The sequence below is a fragment of the Cupressus sempervirens genome, chromosome 1 (genome assembly GCF_028749045.1).
Source record: "Cupressus sempervirens isolate cs-2001-9-10 chromosome 1, ASM2874904v1, whole genome shotgun sequence".
NCBI classification, from domain to species: Eukaryota; Viridiplantae; Streptophyta; class Pinopsida; order Cupressales; family Cupressaceae; genus Cupressus; species Cupressus sempervirens.
In genome coordinates, this window is record NC_143118.1 from 890,499,858 (window position 1) to 890,516,988 (window position 17,131).

Genomic DNA, 17,131 nt, shown 5'->3' on the forward strand with positions numbered 1-17,131 from the left:
AATTGTGTTTCAACCACAACACATACATTTAGTCTCTTCAACTTTTGAGGGAAGGATCCCTTTATTTATTGTCAATGAAAACAACTAGCATCTAACTAGGATATAAGATTATGTACACTAAAATAATTAACATGGTACATTACATTCACCATTTTCTCTTTCTTCAAAATAGGCATTCTTCCTTCATTATGTCCTCTTCTTCTAGGATATTATCCTTTTTAAGAATATTTCTTAAAGTACAATCTAGCAAAGTTAGTATCCAAGAAGTTCACAAAATATCAAAGACATTTTATGATTTCTTATGTGAATTCAGGTATAAAGATTAAAAGTAGCACAAAGACTATAAGTTGTTTCTTAGCATGAGTACAAGACACTACCTTTAAACAAAATAAGAGACTCAAAGTCTACATAAGATTGGATAAGAACCCATTTTAGATAATACCGCAAAACTCAAAATCAACTTTGGATAATGACATTATGTCACAACTTATTCCAATACAAAGATCAAAAGCTACTTGCCTCTTTTGTTCATTGCAATTTGATTTACAACAAAACTCAAAGTTTTAGTGTATACATGAACTAGTAGAACTTGCATTGCTAAGAGATTTAGATTACAAAGAGTTCTATTACTTATATAGTTAAGGGGCTATTAGAATAAGGTGGGAGAATCCTAACTAACTGTTGACCTATTTGAAATTATAGTCCTAACCTATTTTGACTTGTAATTTGATCACATTTAATTCCAACCTTTGATTTTACATATGATATATCATGACACAATTGCATTTCAAATGATAATAAAAAATAAACTAAGTGTCCAAAGACACGACTTCAATAACATAATCCTTCGGTGCAAAAGGTCCTCATGTTTCTTCGGGATGGTCCATGCCTGAAGTTTTCAAGCCTTTCTATGTAGATAAGAGCATCTAAAATAAAGTTGCATTGATGAATTTCAAAATTTTCTATAGTCAAATGATAACCAAACACTAACTATGTGATGATGGAGAAAAATCTAAACAAGACACAAACAAGGTAAAGAAAACTAAGAATGGAAGAGTTGCAATACATGTCTCAAGACCCAGATTGCAAGTGAAAATGAAAAATGAAAAATGAAAAATTTAACTATTTAATTGGGTCTTAGAGACTCAATAGAAGTGTGTAAGATAGTTTAATGGAAACTTGCAATTAGGTCCTAGAGTCTCAATGTAACACTCCGCTTGGGAACCCAAGAGAAACTAACCTACTATGTTACAATATTTTAGTGAATGTTTTTAAAAAAAAAGTTTATACAACATAAGATAATGATGCAAAAGTAACATACACATACACATCAGGTAAACATAAGCAATTACAAATACAATTTTCATTCCTCAAGGGTTCCTTCACGTTGAGTCATGTTAAGAAAGTTTTATTAATTAGTTTTAATCTTAAATACAATGTTCATAGCCATGATGACAACAGAAACATAACCTCATAAGCAAATAAATAAGTACCATCGATAAAATGGAACACATTCAAATTACCACCTCCACTGCACATGTCATAGGGTATGTAATAATAAATACAAATACATCAAACTACAATACATCATCTCGTATTATCTCAACATGCAAAGTACATGAATACATAAATACAACATATGAATAGAAAGTATCTAAGATAAGAATACAAATGATAATGGTACAACTACGTCAACGAACATTCAACATCAGTGCTAATCTGAGGGGGACCCAAATGGCAAGAAGTCACTACCTCCCAACTGTGTGGTCAACTAGTTAGGTTCCCACTCCCATCTTGCAGGGGAGATAATGTACGATCCACACATAGATAATCAAACCACAAAATCAACAATACAAATCTTAAGAAAGGATCCCAAAAGCTCTCTACAACAAGTGGTACTACTCATATGAAAAGAGAATCCCAAAGGCAACTCAAAATAAAAACATAAATATAAATATATAGGCAACCTAAGATGCATATGGGGAAGTGTCATCACATAAGTCAACTCTAAGGTTACCCGAGTAGTTTCTCTAGACCCTGACCCCCTAGTGACTCTATGGGAAATTAGTAATCATTTTGTAGAGACAAGGAAACTAACTATGCAAGATCATAATCAAGCATCTTCTCTCACTCCCATCCTAGCTTGTACTAGTGCTCAAGGCATGGGCGAGAAACACTTAATATTTTAATTCATTTTTAAAACCCCCATTTAATGTGTAGTGTTATCACTTAATTAAGTTACTTACACTGAATTACTCTGGTAGCCACTTAGGGCCCCGACCCTATTGTAATGCTCCATTCAAATTTATTCAAATAATAGGATAAAGTAATACCAAAAAGATTCTTGTAAACCATAATTATTAAAGTTACAAAAGTAAAATAATGAAGCATAGGAAAGAACATCACATCCACACAAGGATTCATTATCCATCTCAATATAACATCTCAAATAATCAACCATCCCATAATCGTATTAACAATCCATAAAGTCTCATAATCATGAGAACAATGAAAAGTCAATATCAATAACCACCTCCATTGTAGGGTGCATAACCCATAAAGATAACCATCCATATCAAAGAACGAACATAAAGTAACATAATCCATAATGCAACCATCCAAAATATAAGAAAATATAAATGATAATACAAGGTGACCAGGTAAATTAGACTTAACAAAGTAATGGTCATCACCTCTTCTGGTTAAAAGACATAATGATCAAATCAAGAAGGATTATTCACACTTACACTCCAAAACATACATGGACTAATTGAGACATTAAAATGGTTATATCATTTACATAAAAATAGAATCTCATGGCCTTTGGTGTACAACACTAATTGGCCAACAACATAACCCCCAAAACATCATAAAAGAAAATACAACAAAACTATATACTAAGAAATCACAATAATAATACGAGTTTAGTTTTCCAACTAAATTAATTTATATTCTAAAGTTTGATTTGGCTTAAGAGTTTATGTTCAAAATCATGCATGAATCCCTATGGTTTGAGTGTCAATAGACACTTCATCTATGTTAGATTCATATGACTAATCAATATTATAATAATATTATTTCTTATAATTTATTCAATAATTTTATATTCAACTCAAAATTTATCTTTGAATTAAATATCAATATTTTTTCAATTTCAATTATTCCCTATTATCATGCTATTATTAATTTAAATGATCTTAGACTATAAATAGCTTAGTTAATAATATAAAGCATTATATGAAATATTAATATTGGACTTACATGGACTCAATTACAAGTACAACTCTGAACAAACAATTTGAAGTCTGGTCCTAGAGACCCCACTAAAAGAAAGGAAATGATTCTCCTTGCAATTAAGTCTTAGAGACTTGATTGCAAATAGGACTTGCAACCAATTAAGTCTATTCAAGTTATGGAGACTCAACTACAAGTTTTGTGGGTGAAAAACACAATGAATAACTTGCAATCGAGCTCTAAGACAAAATATTGCAAGTGGACTTGTATTCCAAACTTACAATGTCTACAAAAAGTGTTGTTAAATAGAGACTTTGTAATTGATTTTTCACAAGGTTAAGGGTTTTAAAGAACAAAAAATATATTGTAGTCAAGACAAACATTTATTGATAAATAAAAAGACATAAGATGAATACAAAAAGGAAGACTAAAGACTATGGTTTAAACAAGCACTAAATGTTAAAGATTCAACAAGAATAAAAATTACAATGAAATTCCTCGACAAAATGTCACATACCTACAAGACAACTTGTGTCATTTCTAGATCATCTATGTAGTTTGCTTTCTTACCATTGCAGCTATATGTATCCCTTAATTTATCATGCTTATATTCTAAGTATTTGTAAATCCTCTAACAAGGTACCTCCAACGAGTGTTGTAAATCCTTTAAAAAGGTAGCTTTCACAGGCTAATTGTAATCCTAATAGGTTACTAGCATTCTTCATAGGATGAGTTCTTAGAAGGAACAATTGTAGCTCTTAACAGGGCAATATTTTATTTGCAGTAAAAGGCTAGTAGGTATATTACTCCCACTGTGATTTTCATCTTCTCACTGAGGGTTTCCATGTACAAAAGTCTATGTTTTATTGATGTATACTTTCTTCTACGAGCTTGCATGGTTTTACTTTGTTGTATTTATCATTACTTTATTGTTAAAGTTATTAGTCGACAAGTTATTTGAAGTATTTGCTCAGCTAATCGGTCTTAAAATTAAAACTCATTCACCCCCCTCCCTTGACCCTTTCAATGCCAGTTTGCGACAACACATTTTAGCACAAATAATTTCAGGTTGTGCATTTTGAATCTTGTTGATCACACTTTTACACTTATCAAGTTGAAAACCTAAAAGAGCGAACTACAAACTCTTCCTATTAAAATTGAAAACTAAATGGGGTAGGTAAATGGATACTTGTGATGAAAACTTGGGAGAGCATCGTTGAATTTTGGGTCTCTACACAAGTCAACATATATTCTCTTTCCAAGATCTTTGCAACAAATGCTTTCAATTCTCATCTTATAGAAGAAACACTCAGATTCAAATTTTATAAGTTCTTAAAATAAGGGGAAATTCTATCTTTGAATGATAATGTTATGCGATGCTTCAAATGGATCTTAGATGTCTTGTATTCGATATCTTTTTGTACATCACACTAATATATTGTTTAAAATGTTTTATATTGAATTCAACAAATAGTCACAATTAGGAAGATTTTTTATTTAACCTAATTTTTATTTTAAATCTAAAACTTTTAAAAGTATTTTCACATTTATGAAATCTAACTTAAATAAAGGTCAATTATTTTATCACATTTATGAAATCTAACTTAAATAAAGGTCAATTATTTTAACATTTATTCGAGTTGCATGCTCTCCATTTCAAATCTAGACTGCTCGTATATAAAGGTCAATGATTATTACACGGGACACGATAATCATTTTTCCAGCGTGTTGGCCCCAGTGACCGTTGAATTTTGAAGTATAAGAATGCCGTTGAAATTTGAATTCTTCCCTAATCCTCAGCCTTTCCGATTCCTACTTTCGTCGCCGCCATGTCCCACAGAAAACCCTCATAAATCCCAATCTCTTTCCTTCGCCGCCGACCCAGTTCAAAACAGCCCACAAAAATCTCATAAAATTCTGAGACCTTTTCGACGCCCTTGTTACCGTCTAATTTTCAGGACAGCAATCGAAGACCCGCTCCATCATCCAGCGGATCCAAGTAAGTTTTCTAAATGTTCACCTGAAATTTTTAATTCTAAAACGTAGATTTTCATGTTCTTTTAAGGCTTTTATGGTTCTTTACTCAAAGATGTCTGTCGTAACAGCCAAAGTTTGCTTGTTTGTCTAGGAAGTTCTTTAACAGAAAAACGTCGATTTAGAGAGAAAATTTTGAGCCTTTCTTTTGGCACTCTTTGCCCTCCCATATTTTCAGAACCTTTCAGACATCCATTTAAACATTTAGCATCTTCGGGCATTATTTCTGTTAACCACGTATAAATTTGGATTTTAAACTGCAGATTTTTAAAATTCATATAGGACTAGATGACTTTTAAGGTCATTTAAACCAGAAAAGTTTGTAAATTTTTTCAAAAACTACATTTAGTTAGTTAGAAGATTGATTCTATTTACTTTGTTCAAAACAGGCTTACAATTCAATAGGAGAAGTGTGAGCCTAGCTTTAAAGGCTTGTTGCCCTCAATTTTTTCTTCCAGCTATCATATATCCACTTTTCGTTCATCGGATTTAAATAAAATCATTCAAATCCAGATGCGACTTTGGCTTTAAATGATACGTGACTTTTAACGAGCTTGAGGGCAAGCGTTATATAATCTGAGTAGATTACTTATATGGGCGTTTAATTGTTCAGAAATAATTTTCAGGCAAACATGGTAGGCAAGATCTTAGGGAACTACGTTTACGTGTTCAGAAGATTGCTTCTATTTTTAATTTTTGGAATACTGTTTATATTATTTTGTTAGCAAGATTGTTTCTCTGATTGCTCTTTAATATTATGTGAAACAAGGTAACTTAGGTTATGACCACAAATGTGTACAATTTTGCCTTATATCAAGTGGCTTACTTGTCTAGCAGATTGTTACTATGAGAATTCTGTGCTATCTGGAGCTTTGATTGATTGCTTTAATTTTTCATAGGACTGCGAATATTTGTGTGTTTTTTCATAGTTTGAAACTGTATTTATTTTTTTCTGGTTTTTGAATAAAATTTCCTGTGGTTTTTCAGTTTCAACATAAATTCTTATTGGTGGTTGATTTCAAAACAGATTCTTCAAGCTTGACTTGAACTGATTTAAGATTTCTTAATGCTGAATTCTGATTGCAAATATCCGCATAAGTGGTGACTGGCATCTTTTAGTAATATGCTTCACTGGAATTCACTTTGTAAATTTATGATTTTGTGAATATATTTGTTGTCAAGAATTTCAGAAGAGAATTTGATTCATAAGAGCCTGAGTATTACGGCTTCGACAGATTTCACTGGGCAACGGAAATATGAGTTTAGGGTTTATGCTAAGGTCTTCAGTGGGGAACAGTTATCAATGTATGTTTCATCTTCTCGATAGATGAAATTGAGAAGGAATTTGATTGAAGTTTTTATCATTGTACAGGTGATGACTTCATAACGGGCTGGATACCTTTTATCCGTACAAATCCATTTAAGCAACCACGAATAATAATGATCTGGGTCGTTTTATTTTGAAAAATTGATTGCTGTTCTATTTGGAGTTCAAAATTATTGTAATTGACATTTTGGATTTGACTTTGGGCTGTGAGTCATCTCGGTTCATCACTATTTTGTCGTCAATTGTGATATTGGAATCCTAAAACTATTTGCTGGCGGATTGCTGAGGAAAAATTTGGGATTGGTTGAGGCATTTATTGTAAATCCTTCTTTTTTGTATTTCATTTGAGGTATATTATCATCATCAAGGTTTTGGGCATGGTGTAGCAGTTTGGCTTGGCTTGAGGATATTTTTGGGAGTTCTGTGGATTTAAATAATTTGGTGGTGAGAACATCAGTTGCAGTTAATGAAACAATTAAAATCTGAGGGTACATGTTGAGGCATCGCTGGCTGAGGGCACGTCATTGCTACTTGTAGATATTATTCTGTATTGTTAAACTCAAAACTGTAGGTGCCCAAGGGTAGCGTCTATTTTTTTATAGGGAATAATTTTCTGTAGGCGATACATAGAGAGACGTGATATGGAATTTACTGAAGTGCAAGACCACAAGAAGTCAGATGAAAATCTGGCAAGAGAGCAATTGACATTGACAGAGACTAAGAAGAATGCTGCCCCCAAAAGGCCTCGGAACAGAGAAGTCACTTCCAGATTTATGTCCTCAACAGTTTCCTCTTCTTCTGGTACAAGGTGTGTGTCCCCTGACTTGCATTCCAAGCGTCCCCAGCCTATTACAAGGAAACCAACACCATATCCAATGGAATCAAAGATAAATATTTTAGAAGGTCCCAAGCGCCCTGCAGGAGAAGCACTCCGAAGTTTAACAGTTTCAATGCATGCTGAGAAGTTTAATTTGGATCAGACAACTGTGGCTACAAAACCAGGGAACACAACAGGGGAACCTGCTTCCAGGATTGAAGGGACTGCAGAGAAGAAGCGTCTAGTCATGTCACTGTTCAAGGAAGGCAGTGAGTACCAGTCTGAGAATGCCAAACCTGCTGAGAATATTCTGCCCAAGCCTAGAACAGGGAAATCACATGTGCATCCTATGAGTAGGAGTGTGAATACTAATACCGAAAAATCCAGTAGGCCACCACCAGGCAGGGCAAGGAGTACTAAACCTTACACAATGCATAAATCTGTTCATGGTCACATTGGTGATGATGTCCTTGCCTCAAACACCTCAAAGATGATGATTCCCTTAGATGGCAGAGGAAAAGTTACAGCTTTGAAAGGGCCAGAAGGAAATATGATTAAAACAGAGGAGCCTACTGAGATCAGGTCTTCAACACCACAGGAGTTGAAGCAGGCTGATACGGATGGTGACACTGGTGCTGGTGACTTGCCATCTAGCCCAGAGAGTATGTCATCTGATTGCACTTCTCAGGCTCTGAATGCCACAAGGAGAAGTCAAGAAAGTACCGCCCATGGTTTTTTTGTGGCAGCTAGGTTTTTGCAGGACACAAATAGCAGAAGCAGGGGATCAGCTGAAGTGAGGCATTCAATGCAAGATACCGATATATCATCTTCCACGTCCTTGAGAGTGAGAGGAACAGGGCACCTAGGGGCAGGCAAATTATCAAAGTCAACTAACCAAGGTCTCCCTCCACCCCTTCCTGGTTCTCAGCCAACAGTTTCACCTATCAAAATAATCCCTGGTTCACCCTCTAGATGTTTACCAAGTCCAACAAGGGCAAGGAAGCAGGCAATGTTACCCCCTACAGCAAATTCCCAGAGCATTAGGAACAGCTTGGCAGGATCAGTAGTCAACTTTTTTGCTGATACACGGAAGGGAAAGAAAGGAGCTAACCATATAGAAGATGCTCATGTTTTTCGCTTGCTTTATAACCGACATTTGCAGTGGCGGTTTGTCAATGCTAAAGCAGAGTCTGCCATGAATGTACAGAAAGCTGCAGCTGAGGTGTGTTTGCATAAACCCTAGAATACTTTCTGAAAATCAACTTTATAATATTCTTTAAAAAGATGTAAATCGAATGAGGATTCTGTATACACTTCATCAAACCAAATTTGTGTAAAGAAAATGTGATGCCATCCAATACATCAATCTAAATTGGAAATTGTGTCTTCTGCTGTATTTTCACTTTGATCCACCTCTTAAGAGTAACACTTTTGTTAGCAATTATGTTCAAAATGGCTTGCAATTCATTTAGAGTGTGAACCAAACTATATGTAAACAAAATTCTCTCCCATCACTCAGAATTGATTTCTTTCTCCTACTTCACAAAATTGAAAATTCCGAATGCTGCTTACCCAACTCAACCTGTTTAATTCCCATTAATTGTGAAGGCCTGTAAACCTTAATGATACTTTATTGAAGGGTTATCAGTCAATGATTTTCATTTCTCACAACTTAATTTTACATTTCATAAATTTCTCTTTCTTTTTCTTGATGTAGTTACATTTCATAAACGTCTCTTATCTTTTTCTTGATGTAGTTTATGGCCTGATTGTTTTAACATCTTGGTGAACAAATGTCATCCATGGGTAGTTGATCCATTTGCATCTCCACAGAAAAATATTATTTTATATTGTCCTTGTTTTTAAATTTGCAAATTCATCTTTGTGCTCCAAAGAAACAATTGCTGCAATGTGCTAAACAGCTTCATCTTCATCTGCTATGGAAGTATCCTCATCTCCAATTTCTATCTTCTCATTTTTTTTTATGCATGTATCCAACTATACACCTTTTCTCGACATCCTTTATACTCTCCTATACTGTGAAAGTTTCAACTTCTTCTCGGTTATTGCAGTACTTTGCAATCCTGTGTTGCATTTCTTAGTTTCTACATGCTTTACTTCTACAAATCTCTTTACAACCCAATCTCAATTAAGTTGCTTCTTACATTTTCTTCCTCTCATCTATTTCTAGAAAAAAGTGGCATCTACCGAGCTGGATAATTCGTTTGAATTGGTACTTCCAGCTACATTATTTTTAATAATCTTCATTTTCATGTATGCCTTCTGCTACATGCTGATTCGTGTCAGTTCTGTAAGCTATCATGGAATTGTTTCTTTGTCCTATTCGTAGCTCTTCTAGAATTCATTTCCATTGTTTTTGTTTTGTCAACATGCACTTTTCTTTCATCATCCACCCTTCCTTAAAATGTACTTTCTTTTTCAGAGTGGAAAACAAAAGGCACTGCCTGGGGACTGCTTCCATCCTTTTTGCACATGTTTCCAGTTATACATTTGTTTGCAACATCCTTTATTAGTTGCAAGTTTCATTGGAGTATTTTTGTACCATTGTCTTCTCAATCAGTGTTTTATCACACAAAAGTCTATTGACATTCCCTACCTCAGCTTGAATCATGCCTTTGTGCATGCAATCTTATACTGGCATAATTGCTAAACATTTGTTCACAATTCTATCCTCAAGAAATGACCTTGTTTTATGTACCTTTTCTTCCTCTTACATTTTAGGCATAATTTCTTACATGCACCACATTCTTCTAATCTCCAACTAAGCAATCTATTGTCAAGCTTTAACATCTAACCTTTAGGTTCAACAAACAAGAAAGAGTAATTTCTCAAGCATCTTCTAAGCTGGCCTAGTCCATCGCCTTCATTTTTTCAGTGCCATCCTTTTTATTTTCTTTTTCTTCAAGTATGTTATTTTCTGCACTCTCATTCTCTTATGCTTGTATAAGCTTTCATGCAAACACTTCCTTCTCCCATCTATAAATTTTCTTTCATTATATTTTATTCTTGGGTGAATATGCCCCCATCTTGTGCCATGCACCCTTAAGATAACTTTCTTCTTCATCAAAGCCTGCTTTTTTTGGGGTATTCTATAATAAAGGACATGTTACAAAAATGATAGCCATCTTATACCCAAGAAAGGGTATTAATAGATATAAGTCAATCAAGTGACTAAGGACTAAACACAAAAACATCCACAGCCTATCCACAAGATCTAGAGACTGTAGAACATAGTATCAAGGAGTGAAGACAAGTTTCCTTCAGATATCTTTGTGGACTACCTTGTTGCATGTCCTTTGTTGAAATTTTGATAATGTATTTTGGTGATGTTCATGGAACTATATAGGTCCACTTTTCTTCCCTTTCACTTTAATTTTCGCTCTACTAATAATCTAATAAACAACATAGCCATTGTGCTATGAGTCCTCTGATTTAAAGATAGATGTGTCACTTTGTTGCTTTTGTCTAATCATGGAAATGACCTGCAAGTTTGTTGCTTTTGCCTAGCTTATTGAAGTATAATATTTTTTCTTGTGGTACTCTTTGGTAGCATTTTGTAACTAAATAACTATTCCTTCGATGAATTTCCTTGCAATTTAAAAGAGAAGCCTCTCCAAATTTAAGATGCAAGAGGAAGAAATCTAAACTAATATTTAGAATTTTAATGCATTCCATGTGTTAGGATTGAAGACTAGCTTATTGCATTTGCAAACAGGTTATATTGACTTATTCCAAAATAGCATCATGGGTCCATAATCAATTAACTCATTTTCAGGGATTTCTAGTCAGCCAAAATAGTAGCTATGTGTCCATAATCAAACAAGAAAGAGTAATTTCTCAAGCATTTTCTAAGCTGGCCTAGTCCATTGCCTTCATTATAAATATAAACCAGCTACATCCTTTTTATTATCTTTTTTTTTCAAGTATGTTGTTTTCTACACTCTCATTCTCCTATGCTTCTATAAGCTTTCATGGAAACACTTCCTTCTCCCATCTATAAATTTTCTTTCACCATATATATATTTTGGGTGAATATGCACCCATCTTGTGCCATCCCCCTTAAGATTACTTTCTTCTTTATGGAACCCTCCTTTTTTTGGCAAATTATATAATAAAGGACATATTAGAATAAATGATAGCCATCTTATAACCAAGAAAGGGTATTAGTAGAAAATAGTATAAGTCAATCAAGTGACTAATGACTAAACACAAAAACATCCACAACCTATCCACATAAACTAGAGATTGTATAATGTAGTATCAAGGAGTGAAGACAAGTTTCCTTCAAATATCTTTGTGGAGTACATTATTGCATGTCCTCTGTTGAAATTTTGATATCACATTTTGGTGATGTTCATGGAACTATATAGGTCCTCTTTACTTCCCTTTCACTTTTATCTTTGCTCCACTAAGGATCTACTAAACAACATAGCCATTGTGCAATGAGTGTTGTGAGTCCTCGGATTTAAAGATAGCATGCCACTTTGTTGCTTTTGCCTAATTTATGGAAGCAACCTGCAATTTTGTTGCTTTTGCCTAGCTTATCGAAGCATGACTTTATTTTTCTTATGGTATTTTTGGTAGCATTTTATAACTCAATGACTATTCCTTCAATGAGTTTCCTACAATTTAAAAGAGAAGCCTCTCCAAATTTAAGATGCAAGAGGAAGAAGTCTAAACTAATATTTAGAATTTTAAGTCATTCCGTGTGTTAGGATTGAAGACTATCTTGTTGCATTTGCAAAGAGGTTATATTGACTTATTCCAAATTAGGAGCTATGGGTCCTTAACCAATTAACTTGTTTTCAGGTACTTGTAGCCAGCCATGAAATGTATTGAGATTTCTAGTCAGCCATGAAATGTATTGATGGCATTCATTAAGGTTAAGTAAGTTTGAGGACCTCAACAACAGTTATCTCATCAGGAGTGACATTGGTGGCCAGCTTGGTTTTGGGAGTGATCAAATCCATGGTTCATTGAGCCTCAATTACTGCTTATAGGAGAGAAGTAATGTGTTTCCACAATGAATAAGTTGTTTCTAGGTTGGATTAGTTGACTTCGGTAATAGTAACAAGATCACTTCTCAAAGTAGTGATACTAGAGAATGGGCCTAAAGATGGGATATGAGACAAACAACACAATTGCAAGTGATTCACAAGTCAATTGAAGGTAAATAATACCAATAAACTTATACACAAGAAGCACTTGTAATGGAAATTTAAACGTGGTGAAAAGAAAATTATAACAATTCTACAATATAACATGATTCTTTATCTTAAGAAATCTTTTTAGGAATAATCAATAAGGTAAAACAAACTTATTCTATAAACTTAAATATTCACAATATAATAATAAATTATGCACTAAATAGTATTACAGAAAAAAATTATATAAGGTATTTTCAAATTGTTAATGAGTTTGCAAGGGCCCAAATTATTTTTCAAATATAAAACTTGATTCTAGCATCAACATGAGAAGAAACTTTGGTTAGACAAACAAAAACCTATGTGCAGATATTTGTTGGCACAATCCTATAAAGTAAGAGTCAGAACCAAGTTTTTGTGTGACAATACAACACCATGTAAGATTTGTTACACGGCCATTAATCTTATACCGTGTATTATGTATGTTATGAGTAATCACCTTGTAGTTACTGCAACTCTTAAATAAGTTACATAATCCTATATATATTATAGGTCATCCAAGTTACATATAAATATCAAAGTCATTTTAATTATAAAGGGCATGACAATTCCATTTTAAAGCATTTCAGTAAACCTATGAATTTTTATTAGTATTTTACTTGTTTCCTTCAGAAATTTCAGTTGACGGTTTTGTTGCTTTTTCTTCTAGAGTACAGATCATGTTGGAGTAGACTTCTTGTCATGATTCGTTTACTTTATTATTAATGTTTTTAAATTGTTCTCTTAATTTTGTAAGAAACAGACATTACAATCTTCATAATCTGATTCTTGAAATTTTGATGAACAGAAAATGCTTCACAATATGTGGATGACCACTTCAGAATTACGAGATTCTGTAACAATAAAGCGTATTGAGCAGCAGAAAGCATTTCAGGAAAACAAGCTTAGGTCTGTTCTTTCGGGACAAGTGAGTTTATTAACTTTATTTTTCTCTAAAGTTTATCATTTTTCTTCTCATTTCCTTGAAAATCCTAGCAAATTTAGATGTTAACGTTTATCCTCTTATTGTACGCTCGAGGTGCCCTCATCCAGTACCAGTAGTTTTCCCAATGACTGATTCGTCAAACTTTAGTCTTAAGTAAATTAGTATACAACCTCGTAGGAATATTGAAAACAAAATTACTTTTGTATCTTAAATTAGGAAGAATAATACCTTTATGAACAACGGGTTCCATTAAAATCTAATCTATGTGTACCAGTCTACCAGATTACTCCTAAAAATTGGATCACTTAAAGGTCCATCTTAGAGTGTCCTCAGAACGCTATGAAATGGTTGGAGTAATCTTGATTGCGGGATTACTGGTTTTTAAATTAATTCAGTCACAGAAAGTGTGAATTGCAGTTAATATTACCAAAAGTTATATTTTACCTAAAATATTAGGGACTGGATATTTTTTCAGTTAAAATTTACTTTTTCCATGAGTTACATACAAATCCTTGTGTGATGGCATCACAGTAAAGTTGATATTATAGAAGATTTGTCGTAATGAAGTTGCCATTAATGTGCATAATGTTGGGAATTGAGGATCATCTTCATACATGAAAGTCCGTCTTCAGGAATAGTCGTAGATCTCTGTGTTAAAGTTTTTAAACACCACAACCCTGAAATATTTAAAAGGTGGATGATTGAAGTTGGCTACATTCTTCATTTGGCAAGTTGCCAATATCCACCTAATTAGTAAATGCTTCTGAAAGTTGAAACTTGAAGTTGGCAAAGATCTCAGCATAATCAATAGTATACCCAAACTTAGATATTTTGTATTTACTTGAATTTCCATATGCAAAGTAATATTATCAGTTTTGAGATGTGGTGCGGTACACTTGAATATGACGTGGTTTCTAGTCTGCACTTACATATCTTAATGTTTGTGCTAGCAGGAGGCTTATCTAGAAGACTGGACCTTGTTGGAGCAAGACCATATCAGTATTCTTTCAGAAGCTATAAAAAATTTAGAGGCTGCCACACTTAGACTTCCAATCACTAATGATGTAAAGGTACAGATTATTTTTCAGTGTGATGTATTTTCTTAAAGACCTGCTATACCTATTGAGGGATACGATCTCAAACATATTAGACAGTTTTTTGTGTTATACAATGTACCAAGCAGGCTCTTTGTATGTGTGTTTGATGTTTTGGATTGTACCACAACAAATTTATGAACAGGCTAATGTACAAGAGGTGAAGGAAGCTCTTGATTCAGCAGTTAATATGATGGATTCAGTGAGCTCTTCTGTTAGCGGTCTATTACCCAAGGTAAGAAATTCAATACTTTGCTTCGGAAATTATCGAAACACTAATGCTTAAGATGTAATGGAGTTAATAGAATTCCATATTCGTTGGATCTTTGCCATTGCATTTATCCCTCCCTTTACTGTAAATAACCCCAAAATATGTCAATATGTCAATAGTATATTACTATTGTCGTATGTAAATCTAAAAACAGATAATTGGTATCATAGACTATATAAAAGCTCATTTAGGAGAAGAAATTGTAGTCTATATTAAATTAATAGAAGACCCAACATGTGATGGGCATATACTCTTGCATCTAGCCTAAATTTATGTACTGTTTCATTAAATGTGGGTGTTTATAATATGTATTCTATGATCTTGAATTTGAACAACTTCTTGTTAAAATGTTCATCGAACCCCATGTTATTGCAGGTAGAAGGCACAAGTACACTCGTGTCTGATCTTGCAGCAGTAGTTGCTCAGGAGAAAACGATGTTGGAGGAATGTGGAGACCTTATAGCTACAATGGGGATGTTACAGGTCATATTGCATCTGAACTCCTAAACAGTTCTTTTTTTAAAAATTTAATTCAAAGAAAGATAGCAACAAAGCTGACTGGCCATATCATTTTATAGGTGGAGGAATCCAGCTTGAGGACGCATTTGATTCAATTAAAACAAGATCAATGCAGGGGGAGTAGATGAACAAGTGATGACCATCGTTGTTGCTCATAATAACTTTTAATTTCTGCAAATGGCAATCCGTCATAGTTATTTTGATATTCCTCCATCATTCTTTATTTGTACAAAATCATTGTAGAATAATAATGAGTTCAAGATATAATTGCAAAGCATTCTTGTATTTTGAAGGCATGTGAGGAAGTATATTAAGTTCGAGTACACTGCAACTGGCTTATGTCAAGCTCTACAATTCTGGCTTCCTCTGCCGACACCAAGAAATGTATTGTTAACCTGGAAGGTTTCACATGTTAATAAAATTTCTTTACAATACAAAGATCAAGCATGGATGTAACTATGGGATTTCTAAGTTTTGCTTCAAACTACACAGCCGACTTTATGTATAATGTACGGCTTGTAGCAGATTCAATTTGATAATACTATGTCAGACCTCCATTCTGAGTGAGATGCTTTCTATCTTATCTCGACTATTTGAATGTTCTGCCAGTTGGATATTATATTTATTAAAGAAAATTATAAAATTAAATATTTCCAAGATCACTATAAAATTATGATATAATTTAATCACAAATTTATGATAAATGTTGAAAAAAGACTTTGTGATTTAGAGGATTGAGAGATACATGCAGTTGTGTTTGTTGATGTAAATAAGGTCGTTTCATATCTGGTTAGCCTATGTCTATTTTTAGGTTAATTAATTTTTACTTGTAAAATCTTTGAGAAGCATAAGCCAAGATGAAATGTGTCCTAGAAAACCTTTATAATTTAGAGGATTGACCAGACATGCAAGAGTTAACATAAATAAGATCATTCTACATTTAGTTTACTATTTACTATTTCTATATTCACTATTCATTCTTTTTAGTAAATAGAGTCATTTCACATCTAGTTAACTATACACTCTTTCTAGGTTGACCCATTCACACTTCTTAAATTGTTCATTAAGGATGTTTGATTTTTGTCTCGCCTCTTGTGGTTGAGATGTGCATTCTTTTCGTACATCATCCAACTAGGGTTTTCTTTTGTGTCTATGGGTTGCCTGCAAATCGTTTGACAGAATTTCAGGCCTTTGTTCGTCCACTATGAACCCCCAACCCAACCCAATCACATTCCAACAACTACTTGACCACATGACAAAAGTTGAGACCAATAATGCAGCCCTGAGAGACATTGTTGTTAAAGATAAACATGACACATCACCAAGTTTTACAAGAACTTGAAACTTGAAGTTCACAACAAAACATTAAAAAACTAGGTTTTACAAGGACCTATAACCACTAGAGTAAACAAATAGAAGCAAACCCAGGTTTTACAAGGACCTGGAACCTAGAGTTTAATTCAAAAAGTTGGAAATAACAAAAAAAAAGAACCAACAAACCAACACGGACCAGAAATCAACACTCCAACAAACTCGACCAGCTTGTAAAGAAGCTCTTTAATGACCTTTGCTAACTTCTTGCCTGCCTTCGTAGTACTCTGGATGATGTCTTTCATTGCAGACCTAGGAACCTCAGAGCCTTAGTAACCTTTTTCTTCATACTCTACCTTGTTCTCTTACTTGGA

General features: G+C 33.7%; 1 protein-coding gene across 1 annotated transcript; it reads left to right on the forward strand.

Annotated features, from left to right (window-relative positions):
* The first annotated feature begins 5,022 nt into the window (after window positions 1-5,022).
* LOC149580719 (QWRF motif-containing protein 2-like) lies at window positions 5,023-15,884 on the forward strand. Its single transcript, XM_089793055.1, has 7 exons — window positions 5,023-5,233; window positions 6,641-8,634; window positions 13,425-13,544; window positions 14,516-14,632; window positions 14,802-14,891; window positions 15,303-15,410; window positions 15,506-15,884. The coding sequence occupies exons 2-7, from the start codon at window positions 7,237-7,239 to the stop codon at window positions 15,572-15,574; spliced, it is 1,902 nt and encodes a 633-aa protein (XP_089649181.1). The 5' UTR covers window positions 5,023-5,233; window positions 6,641-7,236; the 3' UTR covers window positions 15,575-15,884.
* The last annotated feature ends 1,247 nt before the right edge of the window (window positions 15,885-17,131 follow it).